The following is a 24,070-nucleotide window of genomic DNA, read 5'->3' as shown; positions in this document are numbered from 1 at the left end:
TTGTGAGAGCAGCTCAAGGCTTTCTGCCTCAGCATCTTCATGAGGTTTTCACCGCACATTATTGTGTGCGAGAGCAATTATCTAAAGTCTCGTGTTAAAATTCAGGACCGGATGAATCAACTTTTCTGCAAATTAGCCTTGAATACTCAAACAAGGAGTCTTTACAAAATCAAACAGGCAAGCATGTTTTTTTTTGAAAAATGCCAGTACAATTAACAAATTACTTGGAAAACGAATTTCGGGAAAAAGCACCACGGCCCAGTTTAATGTGAGACAATATTTTCACGGACGGGCATGAACGCGCGATCGCTGACGGGGTGGGGGCAACTCATGTTGCTCGCTAGCTTGCTAGCTTGTTGGTTTAATCTCGCGGTAATGTATCAGGTAGACCGAGACAAGCGCCTTGACATGCGTCAAGAGTTGAGCGTTAGATGGACGTAACGGAGAGAATCCGGTCATTTTTCAAAATAAAATTGTTCACTCAGATAATGAATGAAACAGGATTAATTTAACAGAAGTTAATTATTCTTTCTGTCCGGCCCGGTACCAAATGACCCATGGACCGGCCCGGTGGTTGGGGACCACTGATCTAATAAACTATTTTTTATTTCTTAGGGTTTTAAAGACATGTTTCTGAACACTGGTCTGGTTAAACTTTGCCACATATGGTCCACAAGACAAGACAAGACACACACACACACATTCGCCTTTACTTACAGCTGTAGTAGTAATGACGGCCTGGGAGAAACTCAAAGCCCAGCGAGAAGGGGGTGAACCTCTGGATCTTCTCGGAGAAGCGCACCGGGCCGAAGGGAGCGTCTGGAGTGTTGCACTCCCACCTCTTGATGGCGCCTCTGGTTTCCACGCAACCCTGGAAGGAGGCCTCGGCCACCAGGTAGAGGGCCAGCGTCTCCGGCTGGGCGGCGCCCGAGCTGCTGCTGCTGCTGCTGCTGCTGCTGCTGCTGCGTGGGTAGTGCGGGCAGTAAATGTCCAGGTAGTCGTTGAGGTTCACCTGGACGGACAGATCTCCAGCTGTCAACCTGCGACAAAGAGAGAAACCATCTCACCATTCTGCAGGGAAACAGAGCGCGTGGCTGTGGGCGAGCGGCGGGGAGGTGATTAAGCGCGGAAGACGTAAGGAGGCAGATGACAGGTATCCTATAATTACTCAGCGCCTGGAGCGGTGACACTTGAAGCAGATGCATCATCAATATTACACGGAGAGATAACAGAGGGCACTGAAACAAAGTTGTGCAGCTCGGAGGGAATGAAACATAAAATTTGTCACAATGCAATTATGCGAGTGTTTTACTTTCGGGTAGAAAGCTGAGCAGCGGAACAGCTTCTCGCTTGCTAATTAAAACCACTGGGGGGAACTCGGTGTAAAATAACTCTGTACACAGTACGCAGGATAAACACAAGATGTGTACAAACTTGGAGACGCGCACGCACACGCCCTCGGTCAGGGCTGAATGGCTCTCGGCGCTGCAGCCACGCCGGCGTTATTAGAGGAATGCAGCGGCAGAAGAGGAAGCAGCAGCCTAATGTAGGCTGCCACATGAGCGGACGAGTGGAGAGAAAGCGGAGAAACAGCTGCGGGACGAGAGAGACGGTGACTTTGACGTGAAGGTGAACTCTTGTGCGAATCACAGCAGCAAGAGAGAACAATGACAAATGGACAGAACCAGCGCGAGCAACATGAGTCAGAGTCCCGCTGGAGACGACAGGAGGAGGACACTTGTCGAGAGAGAGAGCGGCGTTCCACACAGGTGAGAGCAAAGAGGAGGAACTGAGAACAGAAAAAGACAAAGAAAGGTAGAAGTCGGATGAACAGGTGGGGAAGTATTGGAGGGGGAGAGAAAGGAGGAGAGTAAAGAGAAAGGAGTTTTAATTAGTGACCCCTGAGAGTCCGAGTACAGACGCGCAGAGAGGAGAAGCAAGGAGGGGAGCAGACGGACTTTAATTGGCCTCCACTTCGCACTGGAGGGCAGGAAATGAGGAGCCGAGAGCGACTCGCACACAAAAGTTCAGGTCCATCAGCGAGAGTCTTTATAGAGGGGTGACAGTGTGGAGGAGAGGAGAGAGAGGAGAGGAGTGCTGGGAGTCGGCGGAGGAGAACAGGGGACAGGGAGGGGTGGGGGGGGGGGTGCTGGAGTGGTCTGGAGAGGCGGTCAAAAGAGAAGAGCAAGTGGGAGTAATGGGAGAAAGAGTGAGTGAGTGAAGGAGGAGGAGGAGGAGCAGCAGCAGACGGACACCAGGAGAGTGTGACGCTCTGCTACCTCTGGAGAGATGAATGGAGCGATGAGAGGGGAAATGACAGGAAAATTGCTGGTGGGGGGGGGTGGGGGAGGGAAAAATGAACTGGAATTGAAATCCACTTCCTGTTAACAGGGAAACCTTAAAGACCCCACATTTTTGAAAAATTCCCATCACTTTTCCAAGCCGTACGTCTCTCTCTTCCTGTCAGCCAAAGTCTATTTTACGATCGTCAGCCGGCTCCACTTGGGAAGACATGCGGCAAAACGCGCGGCCCTGCAAATCAGCCCCTCGCTGACATCACAAAATATAGTTACAGTGACAGCACAGGGCCGTTCCAGCAAAGCATCAGTTTTAGCAGGCAGACGAAATGCGAGGCAATATTTCTTATTCATATTTGTTTGCAGTGAGGCCGTAAACTGTGGGCTCATTGTGCTGTTCATTAGAAACCTTAGTAACGCACTCTGAGAACACCCTCTGGTTTCCTGCTGCCCATATAGGGAGGTCTATGTAGCCAAATACACCACGCACTCACCAGCCCAGTTTAACAAAGAAAACTTTTGGACGCCACTCTTGAAATAATTAAATACATTTATACACATACTGTACATGCATTTTTGTGATAGTTACATATTATGCTAAAATAATACGATAATATCGGCTCCTCTGGCCACCGTGAACACAATGCATGATGGGATATATTGCCGGGATAGTGACCATCGGCTGTACACTACTCTGAGCGATGCAATGTGGGCTACACAGAGTGGACTATATGGTGAATACCTGCACCCCTTATTAGTGCTCGACGAAGCGAGAGCCTTTAACTGTGTGCTGAAAAATAAGGATGTGCTTGTAAGACCTTTAAATGTGAGAAGCGACGGATGGTGTGTAGATAAAACCAGAGACTTGGAGTGTCAGCGCGTCGTGTGTGTGTGTGTGTGTGTGGGATGTGGGGGGGTTCAGGTGAGGGGGCGTGGCCTTGCCAAAGCTGCTTCCTGCTCGATAGCGAGCGCGTGGGATTGGCAATCTATCAGCAGTGACGGGACGCCATCGACCAGGATCCCCGGGTGAGGACGGGGCACAGGTATTCAGCCGATCAATGTTTCTTCACTGGAGTGTGCGCTGTGCTTGTATGTGTGTGCGTGTGTGTGTGTGTGTGTGTGTGAGAGAGACAGAGAGAGGGTGTGTGTGTGTGTGTGTGGGAACACAGCCGATAGCTCTATTACCTGTGTGCGCTAATTACCTGCCCAAAACCCCCTGAAGGCATTCGGCTGTCTGGTTACGAGCACAAAGTCTTGCACGGGCGCACGTTTGCACGTGCACACTCCACTACCTGCGGTGCATTCTGGGGCTGCAACATGTTTATGCAGGTGCGCCAGCTGTGTGCTGCAGGTGTGTGTGTGTGTGTGTGTGTGTGTTTGTGCGTAGCAATAGACGAGCGCCGTGTCAACATGCTCCGCCCCCCACCACCCCACCCCCGCTGTGCAAGTCACTCACTCCCCCCTCTCATCCAACACAATATGCATTCCTCCACCCCTCTTCCTCCACTCCTTCCCTCCTTCTTTCCCTCCCCTTCTTCCTTCCTTGCTTCCTTTCTTCCATCCTATCTTCCCTTCCGTCCCACCCTTCCCCCCTTCCCTACTATCCTTCTTTCCTTCCTCAGTCCCCTCTCATCCTTCCTTCCTTTCCTCTCAACCTTCCTTCCTCCCTTCCCTCCCATTACTCCTTCCTTTCTTCCTTCCTCTCTTCCCTCATTTCCTCCCATCCTTCCTCCCTTCCATCCGTCCTTCCACTCTCTTTCTTCTTCCTTCCCATCCTTCCTTCCTTCCCTCCTTCCTTAATTTCCCCTCATCCTTGCCTCCTTCCCTTGCCTCCTTCCCTCTCAACCTTCTGTCCTACCATCCTACCGTCCTCCCATCCTTCCTTCCTTCACCTCCTTTGCTTCCTCCTCCTCCAACACAAGCTGCAGCTCCTCCCCCTCTCCTCCAAACCCCCTCACCATGCCCCCCCCCCCCCCCCCCCCCGCACCCCAACAGTTACAAAGCCGCCGTGCTCTACGGATGTCGAGCTGTCATTCCTCCTTCCTGCCCGTCGCCTCGGCCCGGCCCCTGCTGGCGCTCGCCGACGCCCTAATTACACTCCGCATCCTTGCCGAGCCACCGCCACCGCCACCACCACCACCAAGCAGACTGGTGACAGCACAAGGGGTATGATGGGAAAAAAAATAATAAAAAAAAACCCCGGTGGAGTTGTCGGGTTGTGAAAGAACTGAGCAGCCAATCAGCAGGAGGGTCCCCTGAAAGCGGAGCAGGGGATTGGCTCAGGGTGGAGTGGAGCGCGTACGCACAGGCATGCGCGCGCACACACACACACACACACGTACACACGTACATTTAAGCACATGTGGGCGTGAATTCACACACACATAAACACGGGTTTGCGCGCACACACACACTGCAAAGACATGAAAGTAATTCAGGAGAATAAAACATGCTCTAGCCTTCGTGCCAGAGGGTGATCATGACACCCTTCTGAGGACTGGTGCAAGCTCTTAGCTGATAAAGAAAAATCTGGTCCAGGAGCAGAAGGAAGAAAAAAAAACCATGCTGTGCTCCTCAGCAGAAACACTGAAAAAGGCTCACAGTGTTTTTTCCTGTGTGTGCCGGTGTGTAATTATAGAAAAGCTCAATTAAAAATTCAGAAACTGAGGAGAGGTGTTGTGGCCCACACTGATGTGTAACCAAGTGTAACCAGCAGAAGCAGAAGCCCATACGTGCGCGCGCACGTGCACGCGCGTGCACACGTGAGTGCGCAGACTTCTAATGAAATGCAGGGGTTGAGGGCTGGGACCTTTGATCCTTTAATATGAGAGAATAATTAAAGGAACAAAAATCCCACAACACGGCTGGGGGAATACAGACGAGATGCAGGCCGGCGCACGGCGGCTGCATACTGAGCACCGAGCTCACGTCGCAACGTAAACAGCCGGCGACGCTCCCGCAATTCGCCGCCTACTTTCACTATCCAAAATGCGGCGAGCGGTGAGGTGTGAAAAAAAAAAATAAAAAAAAAATAAAAAAATGAATTCACCCGTGCGCCGGTTCGCTAAGCAGCCCCGCAGTTTGTCCCGCCGGCCGCCCGTGACGACGACCCAGAGCAGAGGCAGGAACGAGCCTTGACGGAGCGCCACTTTGTTTTTTACTGGAGGAGCCGAGAGCAAACTGTGCCCAGGACGCCGTCGCTGTGCCTCGGCTGCAGAGCGTGACCCAGCCTCGGCCACGCTGGGCGCTCCCACTAATGCGGAGCTGGGCAAACTCTTTGACTGGTGGGGCCACAATGGGCTCTAAAATTTGACAGAGGGGGGCCGGAGCAGCAGCAGATGGATGTTTTGGTGAGCCATCTCATAGGAGGAAAAAAATATATGGTGGGATATGTAGAAAATATGATTTAATGTCTACTGAAAATGTACAAAAGCAAAGTTGCAAAAAAATATGTCTTGAAGCCCCACGAAATTTATCTCTTTATTGAAATGACTCTTAAAACACTGAAAAAAAGAAGGATGAAATACAGCTATTTTATGACTTACTTACTATTAATATAATTTCTTCAACTTTGGCGGGCTGGATTAAAGAGCTTAATGGGCCGCAAATGGCCCCCAGGCCATATTTTGCCCATGCCTGGGTTAATGGCACATCTGCAGGTTGGGAAGCTGGAAAACACCGTTGGCTCTGATACTGAAATAATGACAGTGAAAATAATATAACTTATAACTCTTGCCGCCGTTGGGTTAATAAATCCGACTGTGATGTAAAGTGCCCCCGCAGCCTCGAGTTCAGGTAGAAGCAGGTATTGCAAATGGATGGATGGATGGATGGAAAGTGCAGGTGAAGCAGCCAGAAAAACTGCAGATTTGCCAGTTGGAGGCGGGATCCAACTACATCCGTGTGCAGAGGATTTGCACTGAGTTCTGGTGAGACCTCAACACGCACGCAGCCCAAATCCTCCCAGCGACCGTGTGGAAAAGAACGCCGAGGCAGTTGTCAAGGGCAGCAGTGGATTTTAAATAGGGGTCTGACTAGTAGCAACTGCTAGTTAAGGCTGTAATGACTAGAGTGTCGCCGCCACAGCCGACCACATCGGCCCGGCGCCCCACTCATTAACCTCTCTGCTCCACCTGCTTTCTGGAAGCCAATTAATCATTCCTCCTTTTGCAACTTTCTCATAATGAATGAACGAAGCGGTGGAATATTTATTCATTTATTTTTTTTAGAAAGGCCTCCAAAAAAGTGAAATGGTTGGCGGGTGATTAAACAGGGACTTTTGGAAGGATTGATGTAAACCCGGAACTGTTCTGCGGGGAGTAATAACTGACGGAAAGTTTGAGAGACGTTTATGACAAATGGAGCCTGGAGTCGGCTGAGGGAGAAAGTAGAAACAAAGCAGAGGAGGATGAGGACATGTTTCCTGGAGAGCTCCAAAGGCTTTGCAGACCAAAGGCGAGCCTCCTGTCAGAGCAGGAGAGAGAAAACAGAAGGGAGCCATGCACATGAACGTTGGTTCTGCAGCCTCCAGCAACGAGGGTTTCGTCGTCTGACCACTCGCATTTCTCAGCGCCCTTTCTTCTGCTCACCATTTCCTCTCTGCCGCCAGCGGGGTTTCCGCCTCTGTGTTCGAATGCATATTTTAGTCCGGAAATTGCGGCATTTTGGGAGAATTATTTTCTTTTTGTTTGGCGATCATTTGAGTTAATTCTTGATTGATAGAAAAAAACGAGGAAACACACAAACCTCAAATGATGGCTGCTTGTGCTGATGTTCGCTTTAACGTACCGCCAACGTGGCTGGTAGCAACGACAGCCACGTACACATATGGACCAATGAGGAATCCCTAATATGAACCAGTCTAATCACTGGAAAAATAGTGAATATGTCTAAAAATATCAAAGTGTAATATTAAAGCAGCTTTGAGTTACACGATGACTTACACGTCAACTTAGCATGCCACCTCGACAGTCTGTTACAACCAGGTTACAGTACACTGCTCCTTTTTTTTGCACCAAATGCTCCGACCAGTTTGCAACGCAATGCAATTTGCATATATTTTTTCTCAAGATTTGCTTCACATTACGACGGAAACCAGGCTAATGTGTTGATGTTCAATAGAGCACAATTGGAGCAGCCGCAACACACACACACACACACACACACACACACACACACACACACACAACACACACAACACACACAACACACACACACACACACACACAAGCTGTGTTACTAGCTGTTACGCCCCTTCCACACCAGCACAAAGCCCTGCTGTGCCCAGACTCCAGTGTTGTGTCTAACCTGGTTCTTATTCCTCTTAACGCGCACAAACAAGGCCTCCACCCCCCCGTCACTGACCATCTGGGGACCCCCCGCTACCCCCACCACCACCACCACAACCACCAGCAGCACCCCGACTCCGATCATCCTGCCTCCCCAGCTGGCCAAGAAAGAAAAATAACTAAATCCCCTTTACCCCCCCCCCCCCCTCCCTCCCTCCCCGACCCCAGACCGTCTCCGTTCGCCAACCTTTAAGACTGGACTGTGAGTCAGAGGGGAAGGAGGGAGGACGGAGTCGACGGCGCTGCTGCTGTTGCTCCTTCCTGCTTGCCTGAGTGCCTACGTGAGCGCTGGCTTCCCTTCGAGGCCGGCAGGAAGTGTTTGTCCTCTCTTTTCCAACGACACCTTATCTCCAAAACACGGCGGATGATCCTTCCTCCGTCTGCGCACCCCCCAGACCACCTCACCCCCACCTCCTCATTTCATTCGCAACCAGTCTGTAGCTGCGTTTCCATTGCCCCTAGCATTGCTCAAAACCTAAATATTTCAATAAAAAAAAAAAAAACTGGTAATGGAAACACCTAAGCTTCAAAAAACCTCTAAAATATGGCTAAAAGGTCTTTATGCTCTCATGACGTATATAGAGGTATATCGCAAAAATGTCATGGAAACATTTTTTTCGCATTTACACGCCAGCGGACGTGACGTACGGGGTCATGTGACCAGTTCACTTCGAATTAAAAAACGCAAATTGTTTTGTACCTCCATCCCCCTCAAAGTGGGGCCTCGCGGGACGGGATTTGACGAGAATTACGGCTCATTTGCTGAACACCATTGAATGGAAACCTGCAACTCGCAATTGTACTTTGTCGAAATTTTTTAACTATTGCTTTTATTTTGCAAAGTTGAAGTCAGCGGGTTTTCTTTTCAATGCAAGTTTGGATTCTGCATTACGGACTCCTGCTTCGCGTTGACATCCGTTGACACGCTCAGAAAGAAAGAAAAGGAAAAGGCCTGCAATTCCCGCTAATAAGACACAGGGAATTGATAAAAATTGGGTGCGGGTGTTCATGCTAGTGCGGCCTTGATTAGGTGACTGAGCTGCAACTTTTGCGGCCCTGAAGAATCTGTTCGGCGACCGGCAGGCGCTTTGCAGGACTTTCAAACTGCGAGGGTCAGCAGAGCCTCTCTGGCGGACACTTGCATTTTCCATCAATTTGCGCACACAGATAAAACACCCAAGGAATACGCGCAATCACACACACACACACACACACACACACACACACACACACACACACACACACACACACACACACACACACACACACACACACACACACACACACACACACACACACAGCCTTCGGCCCTGGATGATTCCCGGCCCAGGGGTGAAAACAGACCCTATTTTCTGCCTGTTAGCGGCAGCAGGGCCCCTCTGAACATGTGGCTAATGTGTTTGTGCGGCCAGTCTGAGGGACTCAGCAAGCCAGACGGAACACATTGTTGCGGCTGTCAGAGGCGAGGCGAGGAGCGGAGTGAGGCGTTCCATGGGGGGCGAGGATGGGGGGTTGGCGAGGAGATGGATCCATCGGAACGTTTTGATACGGCTGCAGGTCTGCGGGAACTCGTCCCTTTTTTTTGTCTGTCGTGCGCAGCAGATGCAGTGCGCCGCCGTGTGTGGTCCGGTCCGGTGCCCTCCTTCCTAAAAATAAGCTTTCCAGTGATTTCACTGGGAGGTATGAAATTACCGTCGGGCCATATAAATGGACGAGAGCACAGCCTTGTGAGTCTGCGTCTCCTTTTATATTTTCCCTCCCGCACGCTGATGTGTCGGGCCGAGCGGCGGCAGCAGCAGCGGCTAAAAGCGTCGCCCGGCATGACTTTCTCACCTGCTCGGTCGGGGTGGAGGTAGTCACACTAGTGAGAAGAGGGTGAGGAGGAGAGAAAAAAAAAGGGCACGAGGGCGGGGGGAGGTGAGGTGAGGGGGTGGAGGTGTGCGAAGAAGAAGAAGCAGAAGAAGAAGAAGAAGAGGAGGGAGTGCACGGGCGTTAAAAAAGGGGGTAAATCAGGTCAGACGTGCCGTTACCAGGACGACAGCCAATCAGGAAGCGGTATTGGAGCCAAGCCGACGCCCCACCCCTATATCCATCCATCCATCCATCCATCCATCCGTTCCTCCCCCCTACACTTTCTTTCTCTCCCCCGCATCCATCCGCTGGACAGCCTAAACCTCAGAGTAATGAATGCTCTCGACGTCCCTGCAGTCTAAATGGAGCTGCTGCAGTGTAAATACAGGGCTGATTTGTCGAGGTGCCAGGCTCGGATACATAAACCTGAATTTAGCTGCAGTGCCTCAGCGCTCAGCCACGGCAAGACGGATGGAGGAGCGGGAGAAGTGGGGGAAGTGGGGTGACAGCCAGGACGGGTGGACGCAAAGAGGGAGAGCCATGATTCAAAGTGTTGAGGAAATCTATCAATCTACGGCGTCGCTGCCGAGCTTCTCCGAGTCAAACTCATTCATAAAGCGCCCCCGTGCACCAAACCTTGCTTTTTTTTTTCTTCCTGGCGCTGAGCAAGTGGGAAAGAAGATGGGTTTATTTAAACTGAGAGGAGAAGAATGAGCGTTAAAGCAAATATCTGTGGCTGATTGATGGCCAGATGGTATTTGTCGAAAGTGAAAAATACATTACGTTATGTTATGTTCAAAAAAATGTTTCCATCTTCAGAAATAAACCCACCGCACTCGATGATTACGTTACCACAATGTATGTACTTTCTTTTTGTTGGTTTAAGTTATTTTTCTTGGTATAAACTGTGGTTGGAAATTCCGATTTTATTCTAATTTTTAAAAAATGCTGTTGAAATTAAAAAATTAAAAAATAAAAATAATAATCTATTTTTCATTTCAGGAAACCAGCTTGGCTCAGTGGTTGAAAAAAAAGGCAAAAATCTATTTTCACGTTTTTTTTTTTTCGTTTTCATGCGCTAATTCGCTAGATGTACAGAGCAAAGCAGCAAATTAAAACCAGTGCAAATGTGACTCGTGTTGGCTGTGGTGTAATTATCGCTGTATGCACAAGGTGTTATTTCCTCATAACATGATGAAATATTTCATGTTACACAGAAATCGTCTTTTAATAGTGACTCGTGTTTGATTTTGTAAAAGAGTTTCCATTCACAGTATCAACAGGACGGACAATCCCCCCCACCCCCCTCACCATCAGCTGACACATGGGAGGACCAAGTTAATCGGATTTTGCTAATGCTTAAAACCCCCCCCCATAAAAACAGATAGTGTCATATCCAATTTTCTTCAATAGGTGACAACTATTACATTTTCAATTAGGACACAACCTTCAATACAAATGTGAGAAGGCTCCAAACACGCAGACAAACTTCTTTGCGTGTAACTTTGTATGTTTGTGGGCCCGTGAAAACTGCTCGCATTGTCAACGCTCAAGTCTCAAAGTTATTAGCTTCTTATCACAGCTGCCTTATCGCAGTGCGCAGCCCACATCCTCCCCATATATATATATTATCTGTACCACACTTATCTGCATCGTGGCCTTTTGAGCGAGGTCCACCTGTGTAAGTGGGTTAAGGAGGAGCGCCCGCCCGCCCGCCCGCCCACACACACACACACACACACACACACACACACACACACACACACACACACACACACACACACACACACACACACACACACACACACACACACACTGCATTGTGTTAAAGATGTCGACCCAGCAAACGCTGAGACATTTTTAAGAGAATCCACAGAATCTATTTATGTGGGTCACACTCCTCCTTCTCTCTTTTCCCTCTCAACTCCCTTCCCCTGTTCCTGATGTGAAGGTCAACCGAGGACCCGGTGTTCTTCCCAGGTGCGCCTTCCCTCTCCGCTCTTCCCCGCACGCCCGATTATTTTCCTTGGCTTTGAGAGGGGAAGCGGAGGGAGAGGCCAGGTGGACGGGCCTGGTGCCGATCCTCCGTCGGCCGCACGCAGACACGCGCAACGTGGAGAGAACCCGGCCTGGTGCAGCCAGCGGGCCTTGAATTATTTAGACGGTGGGGAAGGAGAGGGAAGGAGAAGATGGAGGTGGAGGCGGCGATGGTAGCAGAGACTGGTGAGAAACGCAGAGCCGGCGTCTCTCTAAGAGTCTGTGGTTTGAGAGTCACCTCTATTGTGTTTGGACAGTCAATTCCCCAGAAAGGAGCAAACTCCGCTTTTGAGAAAGGGACTATAAATCAGACCTTTGTGATGTCACAGAGGGCACCGACACCTGTCCCTGGTTAGTCCAAACACCCCCGCGTGCAGCCGCCTTGTTTTCATCCTCTTTCCAAACACATGGAAGGTCCCAACAAGGCATCAGCCTCAGCAGGGGAGGAGGAGCCCAGTGTTTCTGCAGCGGGCTTCAATCAGCGGGCTAAATATTGTGTTTCCCGGAGAACCACGATGTCCTACGGAGCTGGCGAGCTGTCCGAGGCGGCGCAGCTGGAGGCCTCCGGACGACGAATACAGGACCTTTGAAAACTTTTTCCTTCCCATCTTCAAGGAAGACTCGTTTCCTCCTCGCCCACTTTCCTCCTCCGTTTCCTCCTTCACTTCCTCCTCCAGCACCATTTGCCCGCCGCCCCTCCCCCTCCCCCACACTCTGCCAATCTTTCTCTATGTTTATCTAAGCACTTTCACGGTCACTGCTTTGGAATCCCAGGAGTATAAACTGGCCTCCTCCCCTCCCTCCCCTCCCTCCCCCCGCCTCCACTGGCAGCAGATCCATGCCCCCTCCTGCCCCCCCTCCCCACTTTCCATCTTTCTCCGTCACATTGGTTGAGATTCATATCGCTGGGCGCGCCGGGGGTATGGAAGGTCCCTCTTATTCGCCCTGGAGGCAGCCAGCTTTGTCCTGTTCTAGTCACGCACAGGCAGCCGGGCCACCGCCACCCCCCCTTCTTTTTGCGTGCTTTCACACCAGAGGTGGGACCACTTGTCCAATATCAATCCCCGCCGCCGGAAAAACGTATAAAGAAGTCAAACAATCAGATTTCTTTTTTTTTCAAAGGAGAATCCACGGTGGGTTTTGGGAATCTGAACCCGTGCGGTGCGGTTCTTCAGCCGCGCGTTTGGATTAATGCGCCACGATACAGTGAAGAAGTTCACGCTGCGGAACATTTTCTTTTTTTGAGGTGCGGGGGGTAATGGGCGGGGGGGGGGGGGGGGGGGGGGGTCGGGGCTGATGTAACGAGATGCCATTCTGTGCACGAGCAGCGAGCCGGACGCGGCAGGAATTTCTTGGAAAGGCAAGTCGGGTTTCCACAACACCGGCGGAGGGTTCAGACACAATGAGAGGGAGGGAGGGAGGGGAGGGGAGGGAAGGGGAGGGGAGGGGAGGGGGATTGGGGGGATTTGGGGAGGGGGTGGAGGAAGCGGCGAGGGTCAGTCTGAAGAGGCGCAGACTCACACAGCGCCAACGACATCCCCGACACTGGCCCCCGGGATTAACTGATTAATTTGGGATTAAAGATGACTGGTCGGTACTTAAAGAAATGAACCGCGCTGACCCAAAATGACGAGATTAGCACACAGAAGGCAACACCGTGGGTGTCGTCTCCAGGGCCAAGTCCGGTAATAAATCTGCTGCTGCAGGTCCACTTGTTTTGCCATCCAGTCTCTGATTTGATGGGAGGGGTGAAGGGAGGGGGAACAAGAAAGTATGAAACAATTTTTCACTGAGTAGCGGGGAAAAAAAATGTCAAATTGATTCCTCAGACTTCCATGACGAGGCATTTGTCACAGGGCGTATTCTGCGGGAGAGCAGACTGATTAATTTCACAATCATAAACATGGGGCGTCTGCTCGAGTGTTTTGAGAGGCGCGCGGCCACGGAGAACTTCATTTCCAGCTGAATGGCAGAGCAATGAGATTCATGAGTTCTCCTGCTACAAGGCCAAAGCTGTGGAGATTCGGGACGAGGCTATTTCCTCCTCTTCTGTTCAGTGCAAAAAGTGGAAAAAATAATAAAAAAAAAAATGCTCCCACTGCTCGGGATGCTCTCGGACTGTAAATTGCAGCCATCTGATCGTCTCTGTTGAATTCAGCAAAATGTGCTTTTTGGATAGTGACAGAGGGGGCGCTCATTAAAAGTGAGTAACAAAACAAAAAAAACCCAACAACAACAGTTCTCCTTTTTGTACAGTAAGACCAGTATTAAAAGTCCCAACTCAGCATTCTAATGTTTCAGCAGGCTGTCACTGCAGCGGATGGGAGCAGCTCCCTCATCCTGGAAAAGCAATATGAACCATAAGGTGGTTCAAAAAAAAAAAGAAAGAAAAATATTAAAGTCCGGAGGGAGGGAGGGAGGAGTGGAGGGGGCAGGTACAGCACACAGCCGCGTGTTGATCAAAGAACAGCTCCAGTCAAAGAGGGAAAAAATGGTTCACTTTCAATCACAAATGTAAAAGAACTGATAGGAACTAAAATGTCGAGAGGAGCGGAAGACAAAAGACAGACGAGAGAAGGAAGGAACGCAGCCGGCCGAGCGTCGGGAGGACAGTGATCAAGCTGCGCAGAGCTGCACGGCCCACAATCATGTGGTAGTGGTTATTGCTACAAAAATAACACATAGCGAGGGCATGCATGCGCGCGCGCGCACACACACACACACACACACACACACACACACACACACACACACACACACACACACACACACACACACACACACACACACACACACACACACACACACCTCAGTGTCTTGGCCTCGAAAGAGCCGAGCCGAGGCCTGTTTGAATAAGCCTGCGAGGCCGCATTCCATTCATGTTTCATCCCCCTCCTTTTTTTAAACTTGGATTAAAAACAATCTGATTTATTTTTACACGTAGAACCGCACAGAGTACGCTGGCTAGGTCACCGTCAACGCGCACACACACACACACACACACACACACACACACACACACACACACACACACACACACACACACACACACACACACACACACACACGCGTGCGCACACACACACACACACACACGTGCGGGCACGCTGACACGAATCAGCAAGCAGCATCGGGTCGAAACAGGCTGCGATTCCTCCGAGGGTTCTCCCCAGAGTCCGAGCCACTGTGTATGTGTGTGTGTGTGTGTCACACCTGTATAAGAGCCTGCATCCCTGTGTGTGTGAGGGGATGGGCGGGGGGTCCGAGGGGACGCAGGACAGGGGGGATTGCTCCTCCTCACGCCTGCTCGTGACAGTGACGGTAACTCCTGATGGCACCCTTTCTTCCCTCCATGCCTGCCTTTCTCTTACCTCATCCCTCCATCCCGTGGGGACGTCCCGGAGCTGTTTTGGGAGTTGAAATCTGTTGACTCCTTCCCTTCGCATCCTCCCCTTAGCGACGCTCCCCCCACCACGGCTCTAATGTTTTTACAATCTCTGGGGGTCTCGCAGGAGGGGGAAGAAAGCAGCAGGAGGGGGTTTGTGGGTATAGTCCTGTGGTTGGTGTGTGTGTGTGTGCGCGTGTGTGTGTGTGTCCCAAAAAGACGAGAGAAGTGTGTTTGGTATGGTTGGGCTTTGGGATGGAGACAACGCTGCAATACTTCTGGGAAGCGACGCCAAAATAATATTTGTTTTTGTTCCGCCGCAGAAAGTCTGTGCAAATAAAATACATTCTCTGGAAATTACAAAATAGTTTGAGCATGAACAGTGATTTTTTTTTTTTTTTTTTTTTTTCCCTCCTGGTCCAAGCCGACTGTGGAGCTGTGCAATAAAAATGAAGTTTGAGGGTTTACTTTCCTTTACATTGCTTTTTTCGGTTCAATGAGGAAACATGAAAGACGCAGCCAACAGGGCGGCGACCTCAAACGTGGTTGACACAAGAGGAATTTCACCATTTAGCCAGCGAAGGAAATAACTTGTAAAAGCTAATCAATAGAAATACAGGCTAGAAATGTTGAGAGGCCAGGAGGAGAAACTCAAACCCAAATGTTTCTGCACTTTATTTTCCCTTCCCCTCTTTACTGCAGTGATCCCTGGCATCTGATGTGCTGAGCCCATCTGGATCTACTTTAGCATTCAGGTCCCTTCAGCATGACGCTCAGCAACGTGAATGAACATTCCAGAAATGTCTTTTATTAATAGGAAAAAAAATAAAAGTAGTATTTAACATTCTAAAGAAAAAAACCTATATGCCACCTGACATATATTGAATATTATCCCTCTGTTGACAGCCGTCCTTGGCTTCCGAGTAACAAAAAGTTTGGAAAGATACAAAAACAAGGTGTTTTTGTGTATGGGGGGAGGGGGGACGTTGCCCTCAGTCTGAGACACATATCAGCATCCTTTGTGACATCACAAAGGGTTCACTTCCAGAATTTCCAAGGTGAGCACACTCGCTCTAAAAAAAAGCCAACAATGCAATGAAAGTTGGACTTGTGTTTTGTAGCCTGTGTCTCCATGTAGGTGGCTTGTGAACTGCAGCTCTGACCATGTGGGCCAAATATGCATGGGAGCTTCTTTCGTACGATTCATCAAGTGGCCAAAAACATAAAGGGCCCTGCCACTCCTCAGCGATCAGGGTTCGATTGCGAGCCCGTGAAGGAGCAAAGAGCTGACGATCTTCAGCGGGCGAGTCGGACGCGAGCTGTTCCCCATCTAAGAGCTACAAATTGCACCAGTGAACATCATCCCACGGCTACACGGAGGCAATAAAAGGACTTTTGGTCAGACGCACCTTTGGAGAGGCGAGGCATGATGGAAAACATGTCTCAGCGTTCTCCCCGGCAGCCGGGACCTTGTTCAGTACAATAATCCAGCTTTCTGCTACAGCCTTTCGCTCTGCCTGGGTCAATACTAATTCAATTTCTCTCCCGGGGAATTCCCAGGTTGCCTCTTGGCAGGATTTCTGAGCCGAGTGGAGGCGCATTGTTCGAGGTGCTCGACTTGTGTTGCGTGTGCGGTTTGCCCGTCTCCGGTGCAATCTGCGTGCGCCGCTGCTATTTCTCAGACTCAAGCAGACAATGTGAAGGCTGTGCCCAATTTTTTTATTTTTTTTTTCTGTCCCCCCCGCTAAGTCGACGCCGTTTCCCACGTCAACATGTTGACATATTCTCACGCCAACATTTAATTGCTATTTTGTACTTGGGAGAAACACGGCTTGGCCTGGCGCCTACGACAATGCCCTCACTATGCTCGCCCCGGGAGTGAATGAGCGCGCTCCCGCTCGCAGCTCGCCCGCTCGGAGGCCAGGAACCCCGGTGCCCTTCGCCCGGGGTGGCGGCGGCGGCGGCGGTGGTGGTGGTGGCAGCGGCGGTGCCGAGCCTCATTTCATTCCACAGCTGCTCCGCCTCACTTGCAGACATCCGTACCACGCGACTTATTACGGCTTAATGCAACCTCATGTTGATGCATGTGTGTACACAGAGGGGAAAACGGGGGCCGACGCGGGCGGGGAAATTGGGAAAGAGATGAGTCCACACATGCAGTCTGGCGATAATGCGAGGAGCCGGCGATAATATCTGGCTGTTAAATTGGTATTGATTGACTAAATATCCTGACCGTGAGGGGAGAGAGGGGGCCGTCCTTTCATGCTCGCCCGCTTCGACGGCTCCGAGCTGCACTGTGACTATCTGATCCATTTTAATACAGACATCCTCACCGCTAGGCCTCTGCCCCCCAAAAAAAACTCATTTTCAACACAGTGTGCTTGATTCTTCTTCTGTGTGTGCACGGCCAAGATTGTAAATATTTTTTTCGGGTCGCGCAACTATGATGCCGGTTGCAGTTCCCCCGGTTAGAGTAATACCGGGGAAGGAGGATTACCGATTTCACACAGATACGCACATGAAAAAGAGGCGGTATCGGAACGGTCAGTCGTAAACCCGCGCCCTTTCTTTTTTTCCAGAAGCGTTCATCTGAAAATCTCCATAAATTGAAGGCCACGTGATACCACCGCTGCAAAAAAGGCTCGTTGCGCAACGTGATTCTTTATCTACGCACCCCACCTTTAGGGAGGAGGGAGGAGGAAAAAAAACAGCAACGTGCATGCAAATAACTGCTCTCCGCTACGTCACAACATGCTCCCTCCACCACCTCTGACACTTTAGTTGCACCTAAACTCAAGCAATGGAAGCAAAACAATGAGCAATTATGCGGAAAGGGAGCTGGCACAGTGGTTGGTATGTTTCCCACAGCTGCACATCCGGAAGCGAGGCTGTTTCCAGTCAACAGCGGCTACTTTCACTGCGAGCAGGAAAAATTACATCCAAAATAATATATATAGTGCATATGAAAATATTAATCAAGAACTAACCACATGAAAGAGTGTGAGAAGATTGAAAACCTCAGGTATCCTGACGCAATCCCGGCCTTGTTTACCAGAAGCAAAATTTATCACACTGCATCTCTTCCCAGGGAAACAAAAGAGTTCTCTCTGTACGCAAGCCAGCAGGTCACACAAAGACAAAGACGCACACACACACACACACGCACGCACACACGCACGCACGCGCACGGGCGCACACACCGAGACACCTCTCGCAGAGCTATTGTTCAACCAGAATGAACTCCAACGGACGCCCCCGTGCCAACAAATGTCAATATGCATTGTTTCCTCGCCGGGGGGGGGGGGGCGAAGACGCTGGAGTGTACACACAGTTAACTGGCTCGCAGTTTACCTTGCAGATAATTCACGCTCCTCCGCCCCACAAACAAACAGATGGACAGACAGACAGACAGACAGACAGACAGACAGACGGACAGATTTTTTCTTTTTTTACAGAGACAGATAAGCCTGAGCACAATCGCGCCAATCCATCTACGCAGAGCCCAGGCAGGCCGTGCAGCGGCAGAGGTGAGGGAGACAATGGGCTCTGACACAGAGAGACACAGGGAGAGAGAGAGAGAAAGAGAGAGAAAGACACTGATACAGCTAGATGACAGATGAGGAGAGACGTGGAGTGAGTGAGAGGAGAGAGAGAAAGAGAGGGAGAGATCACTTTGTTAGCAAGACTGGGAATAAAGTGGTAATTACCTCACTGTGGGTTTGTTGATTATAGTTCAGCCAGGTTCTCCATGTTAATCATTTACCAGGGGAAGACAGAGATTAGTGCAAAGACAGACACGGAGAGCCGAGATAGCAGACAGTACTGGAGAGTGCGTTCATTTGCATGTGCTCGCACGTGCACGCACACACACTCGACGGGAGAGCTTTATGCAAACTGTCCGAGCGCTGGGGGAAAAGAAATTAATGGAAATGCATTAAAAAACAAATCAGTCTAGAAGTGCAATCATCTTGCAAACACTGTACGCGTTAACTTTGCCCTATTTGCACTGTGTGTGTGTGTGTGCATGTGCACGCATGTGTGTGCGCGAGCGTGTGTGAAGGTATGGCGGCGTACGGGCAGGCTGAGATTCACCTCGGTATTTAAACTAGATGGCCGATCGCGGGTGCGCACACAGAGGGAGGCGAAGCGTAAACAGAGCGCCGATTACAAGCGAGGACTCTCGAGAGGCGCTTTCAATAAAGATACAGAGAGCAAATACAAATATTCATCTCGTCACGCACCGCTTAAAACAGGCTCCGCCGCCTCTCGGCAGCCTCGCAGCCTCTGTCAGAGGAGGGGGGGTGGGGAGGTGGTATGGCGGAAATAGAGTCTGGAGTTGTCTGACTTGCACAAAGTTTCGCAAACGTCAAAAGGTCTTGTATGATGCAGGATTCCATTGACCAATATTACTGTAATGTTACAGACGCGTTATAACAATGACGCGTCTTAGTGAGTAAACTCCCCAGAAAAGAGAAAAGGTCATCCTACTCATCTTTCTAAGACCCAAAGCCTCAAACATCAAAATCCAACCTCTTATTGCACTTCTGGAAATTAAACCTTGGTCCCTGAAGTCACAAAATGACAAACAAGAACAAAACATCAGTTATAGCAGGAAGTGGAAACCAAGTTTAACTCAGGAAGGCCTGTAAACAGACAGCAAGGAATGTTGTTTTATGATCTGCAGAGATCTTTGGACAATAAATTACACGGCTTACAAGGCTCAACTTCTCAAGTGGAAAGGTAAAGATAGAAAACTTGGATAACGTGACATCTCTAAAGTTTTTTTAGGTAATTGCAAAAACTCGGGAGATTCAAGTCGCTTTTGATCCAGACTTAGTGTTGCACCAAGTCTGTCGCGACTGTGCAAGAGGAAAATGGCAGGTCGAGGTGCGAGCTGGGAGAAAAGGGGGGCACAAAATGGCGGCGACTCATTTGTTTTGGGGTTCAAAGTTTGGCCGACATTCACTCTTTGACTTTAGTCTTCCCTCAGCGAACGGGCTGACAGATCCTGAGCGACTTTACGAGGATGAGCGCCGCACCGGAGGCAGAGGCTATTGTTGCGCCGGGTTGAAAAGAGCCCCGTCGACTTGTTTGGTCCGACGAGTTTTTAAAACACACCCCGGCACGCAGAGAGAAGTTTCATTTACTAATAAAACCCGTTTGAGCTTTGAAAGCCTTGTGTGGGCCGGAGCCAGAACAGAATATTTTACTAAGCTTCAATTGCTCCAGGAAGTAAAAAAAAAAAAGAAAAAAAAAAAAGAAAAGAAAAGAAAAGAAATATATATATATATAATCTTCTAATAAGGAACCAGTGCTATTGCTGTGCGAGAAGAGCTGTAATAAAATCGACAGCGATCGTAAACCCTGCCCATAAAAATCATAAAAGAGTTCAATCGAACCACTGGAGTGCCCGACTCGGCCGTGTCCGACAGCGACCCTGCAGTCAAGTCCAGCGCCTCCCATTTTCCAGAGGTCTATTTTTCACTCTGCGGGGCGCTAAATGTGTGCCAGTTAAAGGGCTTCGCCGGGCCTTTGTTGCCGCCATATTAGACAGTAAAAGTAGCCGAGCAACAAGGCCCCTTAACTCCCCGATTCACGGCCCCGGCCGCATATAAACCAGGAGCGGAGGGCTGCGGCGGCGGCAGAGCCCTCCGTCATCTGCGGCAAAGAGAAAATTGGGTCTCCTCACCTGCTACCGCGGCTACAAGAGCGGCTTTGCGCCTCTTTCGGCTACATTTTTTCCGCGTGACAGGTGCAATGAAGGCATGAACAAACTGGTTCTCGGCTTCGGGAGCATTAGCCCGGCCTTCGGCGGCTCCCTGCGACCTTTTTACGAAGAGACAGAAACGAGGATCGCAGCCAAAACAGCGTCCGCGCCTCCGTTGTGCAGAAATTACGCAATATGATAACACGAGTTAGTTCTCCGGAGGGGCAGCGTTGGCAAATTCTCAGCGTTGGGCCGGCAGTTGTGTATTTTGCAGACGCACCACGGCTGGATTAGTATGAAAAAGTCACGAATATGAAACAACAGTTGTTTTCAGTTCAATATTTTTGCCCTACGTTCCCTCTCCAGGCTTCGAGGAGGAAGCCTGGCACTTTAAATACACTGGTCGTCAGCTCTGTCCCACTCGAGGGGACCAAACGCTATCTGAAGAGAAGAAATTGTGCCGTAAGACGCTGAATCAACACAAGTCGTGTCCATTCAACAATGTGAAGGACACCAAAGCATTTGCAACATTTATTTTCCTTACAAACACTCATCGTGTCCTTTCTCGATATTACAGTGTTGACATGAGAGGCTTAAAAAAAATCCCCCTTGCAAATGATAAAACCTCGTGCTTATATTTAATTTCAGCCGACACGCTTTCCCAACACTGGACATACGTTGCCAAAAAATGCCAAAAGTGCCGCGGAGCCCTGAAGCCCGCAGTGCGGCGCAGTGCCAACAAAAGCCGCGCTCTCCTTTCTCTCTGTGCTTCTTCTTTCCTTTGCCAGGCTACTCTCACAGACCCCAACCTGGCTGTCTGGCTGTCTGGCTGGCAGCTAATAGAAAATATGGAATGGGAAAATGACTGAAGCTCAACTAATCACACCACCAATATCCATTACTGGGAAAGGGGGAGAGTCGCGAGAGATAAAGGGGCGCGAAGGAGGAGGCGGGCTGGTGGCGGTGGAGCGGTGGAGTTGAGAAAAAGAGAAGAAGGGGAAGTAACAGGGGAGCTAACGAAGAGTGAGGAGAGGAGACGAGAAGAGGAATGGAAGAGAGTCGGGCCGGTAAACCCGGGGGGGATCCTGGAGCGGGCGCAGCATCGCCGCAGCGCTGATAGCTTTGTGATTGGGCGGCGCTGCTGCTGATGAGAGTGATTCTCTGCCACAGTGGGTTCCCCCTCTGCCACGATGCTGATGGCATTGTGATTGTGTGTTGTTTGCAGCCAAGTGTGTGTGTGCTGTGCGGTGTGTATGTGTGTGTGTGTGTGGTGGGTGCTCGCTACAGTCTGTGACCATTCATGCCTGAACCTCAGGGGACGGGGGTGCTCAGGGGGACTCAAAATGTGCTTCCCCCCCAGTGCTTGTCTTTTGGCTCCCATCTGCAGCTGCAGGATTTGGGTTTTACCTGCCCGGCCACCACTGCACACAACCAGGGGGGCCTCCCTCCGGTTACAGGGTGCAGCCCCGGCCAAAAGAGGCACCTGGGGATTGTTTTCTTTTTTTACTTCCAGGAGTTTTAGCTTCCGGGACATTTTGTGCATGTGCCAATGTCAAGTACAAGGAGACTAAGGAGAAATGGAAACGCACACGGGTAGGGAAGCAGTCTTCATTTTTGCAAACCAGGCCTGGAGAAGAGTGAGAGTCTGGGGAAAATAGGTGGGTTTAGTGCGTTGCATGTGTGTTATTTCTGGGCAGCGGCCCTTACAGGCCCTGCAGGATTTCCACCTGAAACCCTTCAATTAGCCCAGACTGGAACACCTGGATCAGCAGGTGAGTCTGACTTTGCCTCGCTAATGGCCCCAAATCAGGCCATTGACTCACACGCACACCTTCCCATTAGGCTGCGCACACATTCGCCTGCGCGCAGCACCGCTTTATCCCTTAAACACACGTCCTCCGTCCCCGGGCATTCAGAATTAACAGCTTGAGGTGAAATCACGGGCGTTCCGGAGGAGCGCGGCTGCGACGTGGTGCAGACAGAGAGATGATAGAGAGGGTTCGCTGTGATTAAAGATAGCCGCACCAGGAGGTCAAACGAGCGCTTGACATCAATTTAGAGCCACGGTTCAGGCCTCGTAATTGGAGCCAAGCGCCAGAGTCGGTGGCGCTGGCGTCTGAGCAAGAAGCAGGTTCCAGGACAAACAACAGTCACAGTTTGTGAAGCACAAAGGAAGGAGAGCATAGCAGAGATTCTTCCAAACCTACCGCAGCCTGAGTCACTTGGCAGGGATTAGAGGGACTATTGTGCAACACACACCCGCAAACAATAAAAGGGCGCAAACTTTGAAACCTGGTGTTTGCGTTTTGGTGTCAAGTGTGTTTGTGAGCAGCGCGGCGGCGGAAGCAGGAAGTAAGGAAGGAGGGAAGGAAGGACGGAGCTGCTCACTCACCTTGTGTTTGTCGAGTTCCAGTACACAACGTGTCTCTTGGCCGCGGCGGCGGAGATGATGTTGAAGAGGAGAACCGTGGCTGTCCACGCGGGCACAGCTCCAGGTGTCCGCGCGACGGAGCCCATGCTGACGTCAGCGAAAGGAGGGCCGGTAGTGGCGAACACAGGTGAGGAGTTAAAAAAAAAAAAAAACAACAACAAAAAAAACAAAACGAGTTTCCTGCAGCTGCTTCAACAACTTGTGGAAGTGACGAGAAGAAAAGTTTGCGTGTCATCTGCTGCAGAGTGACATGACGCAGAGGAAGCGCGCCTCCGTGAAGACCCGAGTGAGAGTCACAGGCTGCACACCGGTAGGTGTGTCCCTGACACTGGAGCCATGACGGCTTGTAGGACTCAAGCCTTAGGGAAGATAAAGGAAATCAGAGAGAAACTCGAGACGAGAGTGTCCGACATACAGTATCCAGCTGGAGCGACAGCGGACTCTGCCAGCTGGTTTGGCAGCAACAGGCTGCGGGGCGCTGCAAGGGCGGCGCCCAGTGTCCGAGGGCGGTGCCCACAAAACTTTGGGCCAATCACAGGACACGGGTGTGGTGGTTGTGGGTTCGCTCTCTCTCTGTGTGTGTGTGTGTGTGTGTGTGTGTGTGTGTGTGTGTGTGTGTGTGTGTGTGTGTGTGTGTGTGTGTGTGAGACGGAGGAGCGTGGAGTTAAATCCTTGTGAGGTGCGCCGACTGGCGTGGAGACTCGGTCTGTCACCGTCCTACTTCCGCCCCACCTTCGCCCCTCACTGTGCCCCCAGGGGCGGAGCTACGTGGTGCTCTGGGGTGGCCGCCGTTCCCACCCCACCACGAGAGGGGGGATAATTTAATAAAAAACAAGACAAAAAAGCCGCATATTTATATTTAACTTATATTTCTGACTTGATGATGATCCTTGATTCTGTTTTTGGGGAAACAAAACACTTAATGTAACCCTAGGGCAGTTATATAGGTTTATTATTAATATTTAACATTCGTGAAGAGTTACTGTTCTCTAATTCATAGCAATGTTTACAGGC

At 50.5% G+C, this 24,070-nt stretch overlaps 1 protein-coding gene across 2 annotated transcripts in view; it reads right to left on the bottom strand.

The window, feature by feature from the left end:
- efna4 (ephrin A4) overlaps positions 1–23,529 on the bottom strand; it is a 36,751-nt gene extending 13,222 nt beyond the window's left edge. Inside the window, exons 1-2 of one of the 2 annotated variants that reach the window (XM_076012749.1) lie at positions 23,018–23,529; positions 718–1,040 (exon numbers count right to left, since the gene is read on the bottom strand). In XM_076012749.1, coding sequence (XP_075868864.1) covers positions 718–1,040; positions 23,018–23,142 — 448 coding nt within the window. In that variant the 5' untranslated portion in view covers positions 23,143–23,529. The remainder of the gene's footprint in view (positions 1–717; positions 1,041–23,017) is intronic. The other variant, XM_076012748.1, reaches the window with a different exon arrangement.
- Positions 23,530–24,070: the final 541 nt, after the last annotated feature.

The sequence above is a fragment of the Nelusetta ayraudi genome, unplaced genomic scaffold (genome assembly GCF_046127955.1).
Source record: "Nelusetta ayraudi isolate G7.1 ecotype Tasmania unplaced genomic scaffold, CSIRO-AGI_Nayr_v1 ptg000136l, whole genome shotgun sequence".
Lineage (NCBI taxonomy): Eukaryota > Metazoa > Chordata > Actinopteri > Tetraodontiformes > Monacanthidae > Nelusetta > Nelusetta ayraudi.
This window is presented reverse-complemented; position numbering and strand designations above follow the sequence as displayed.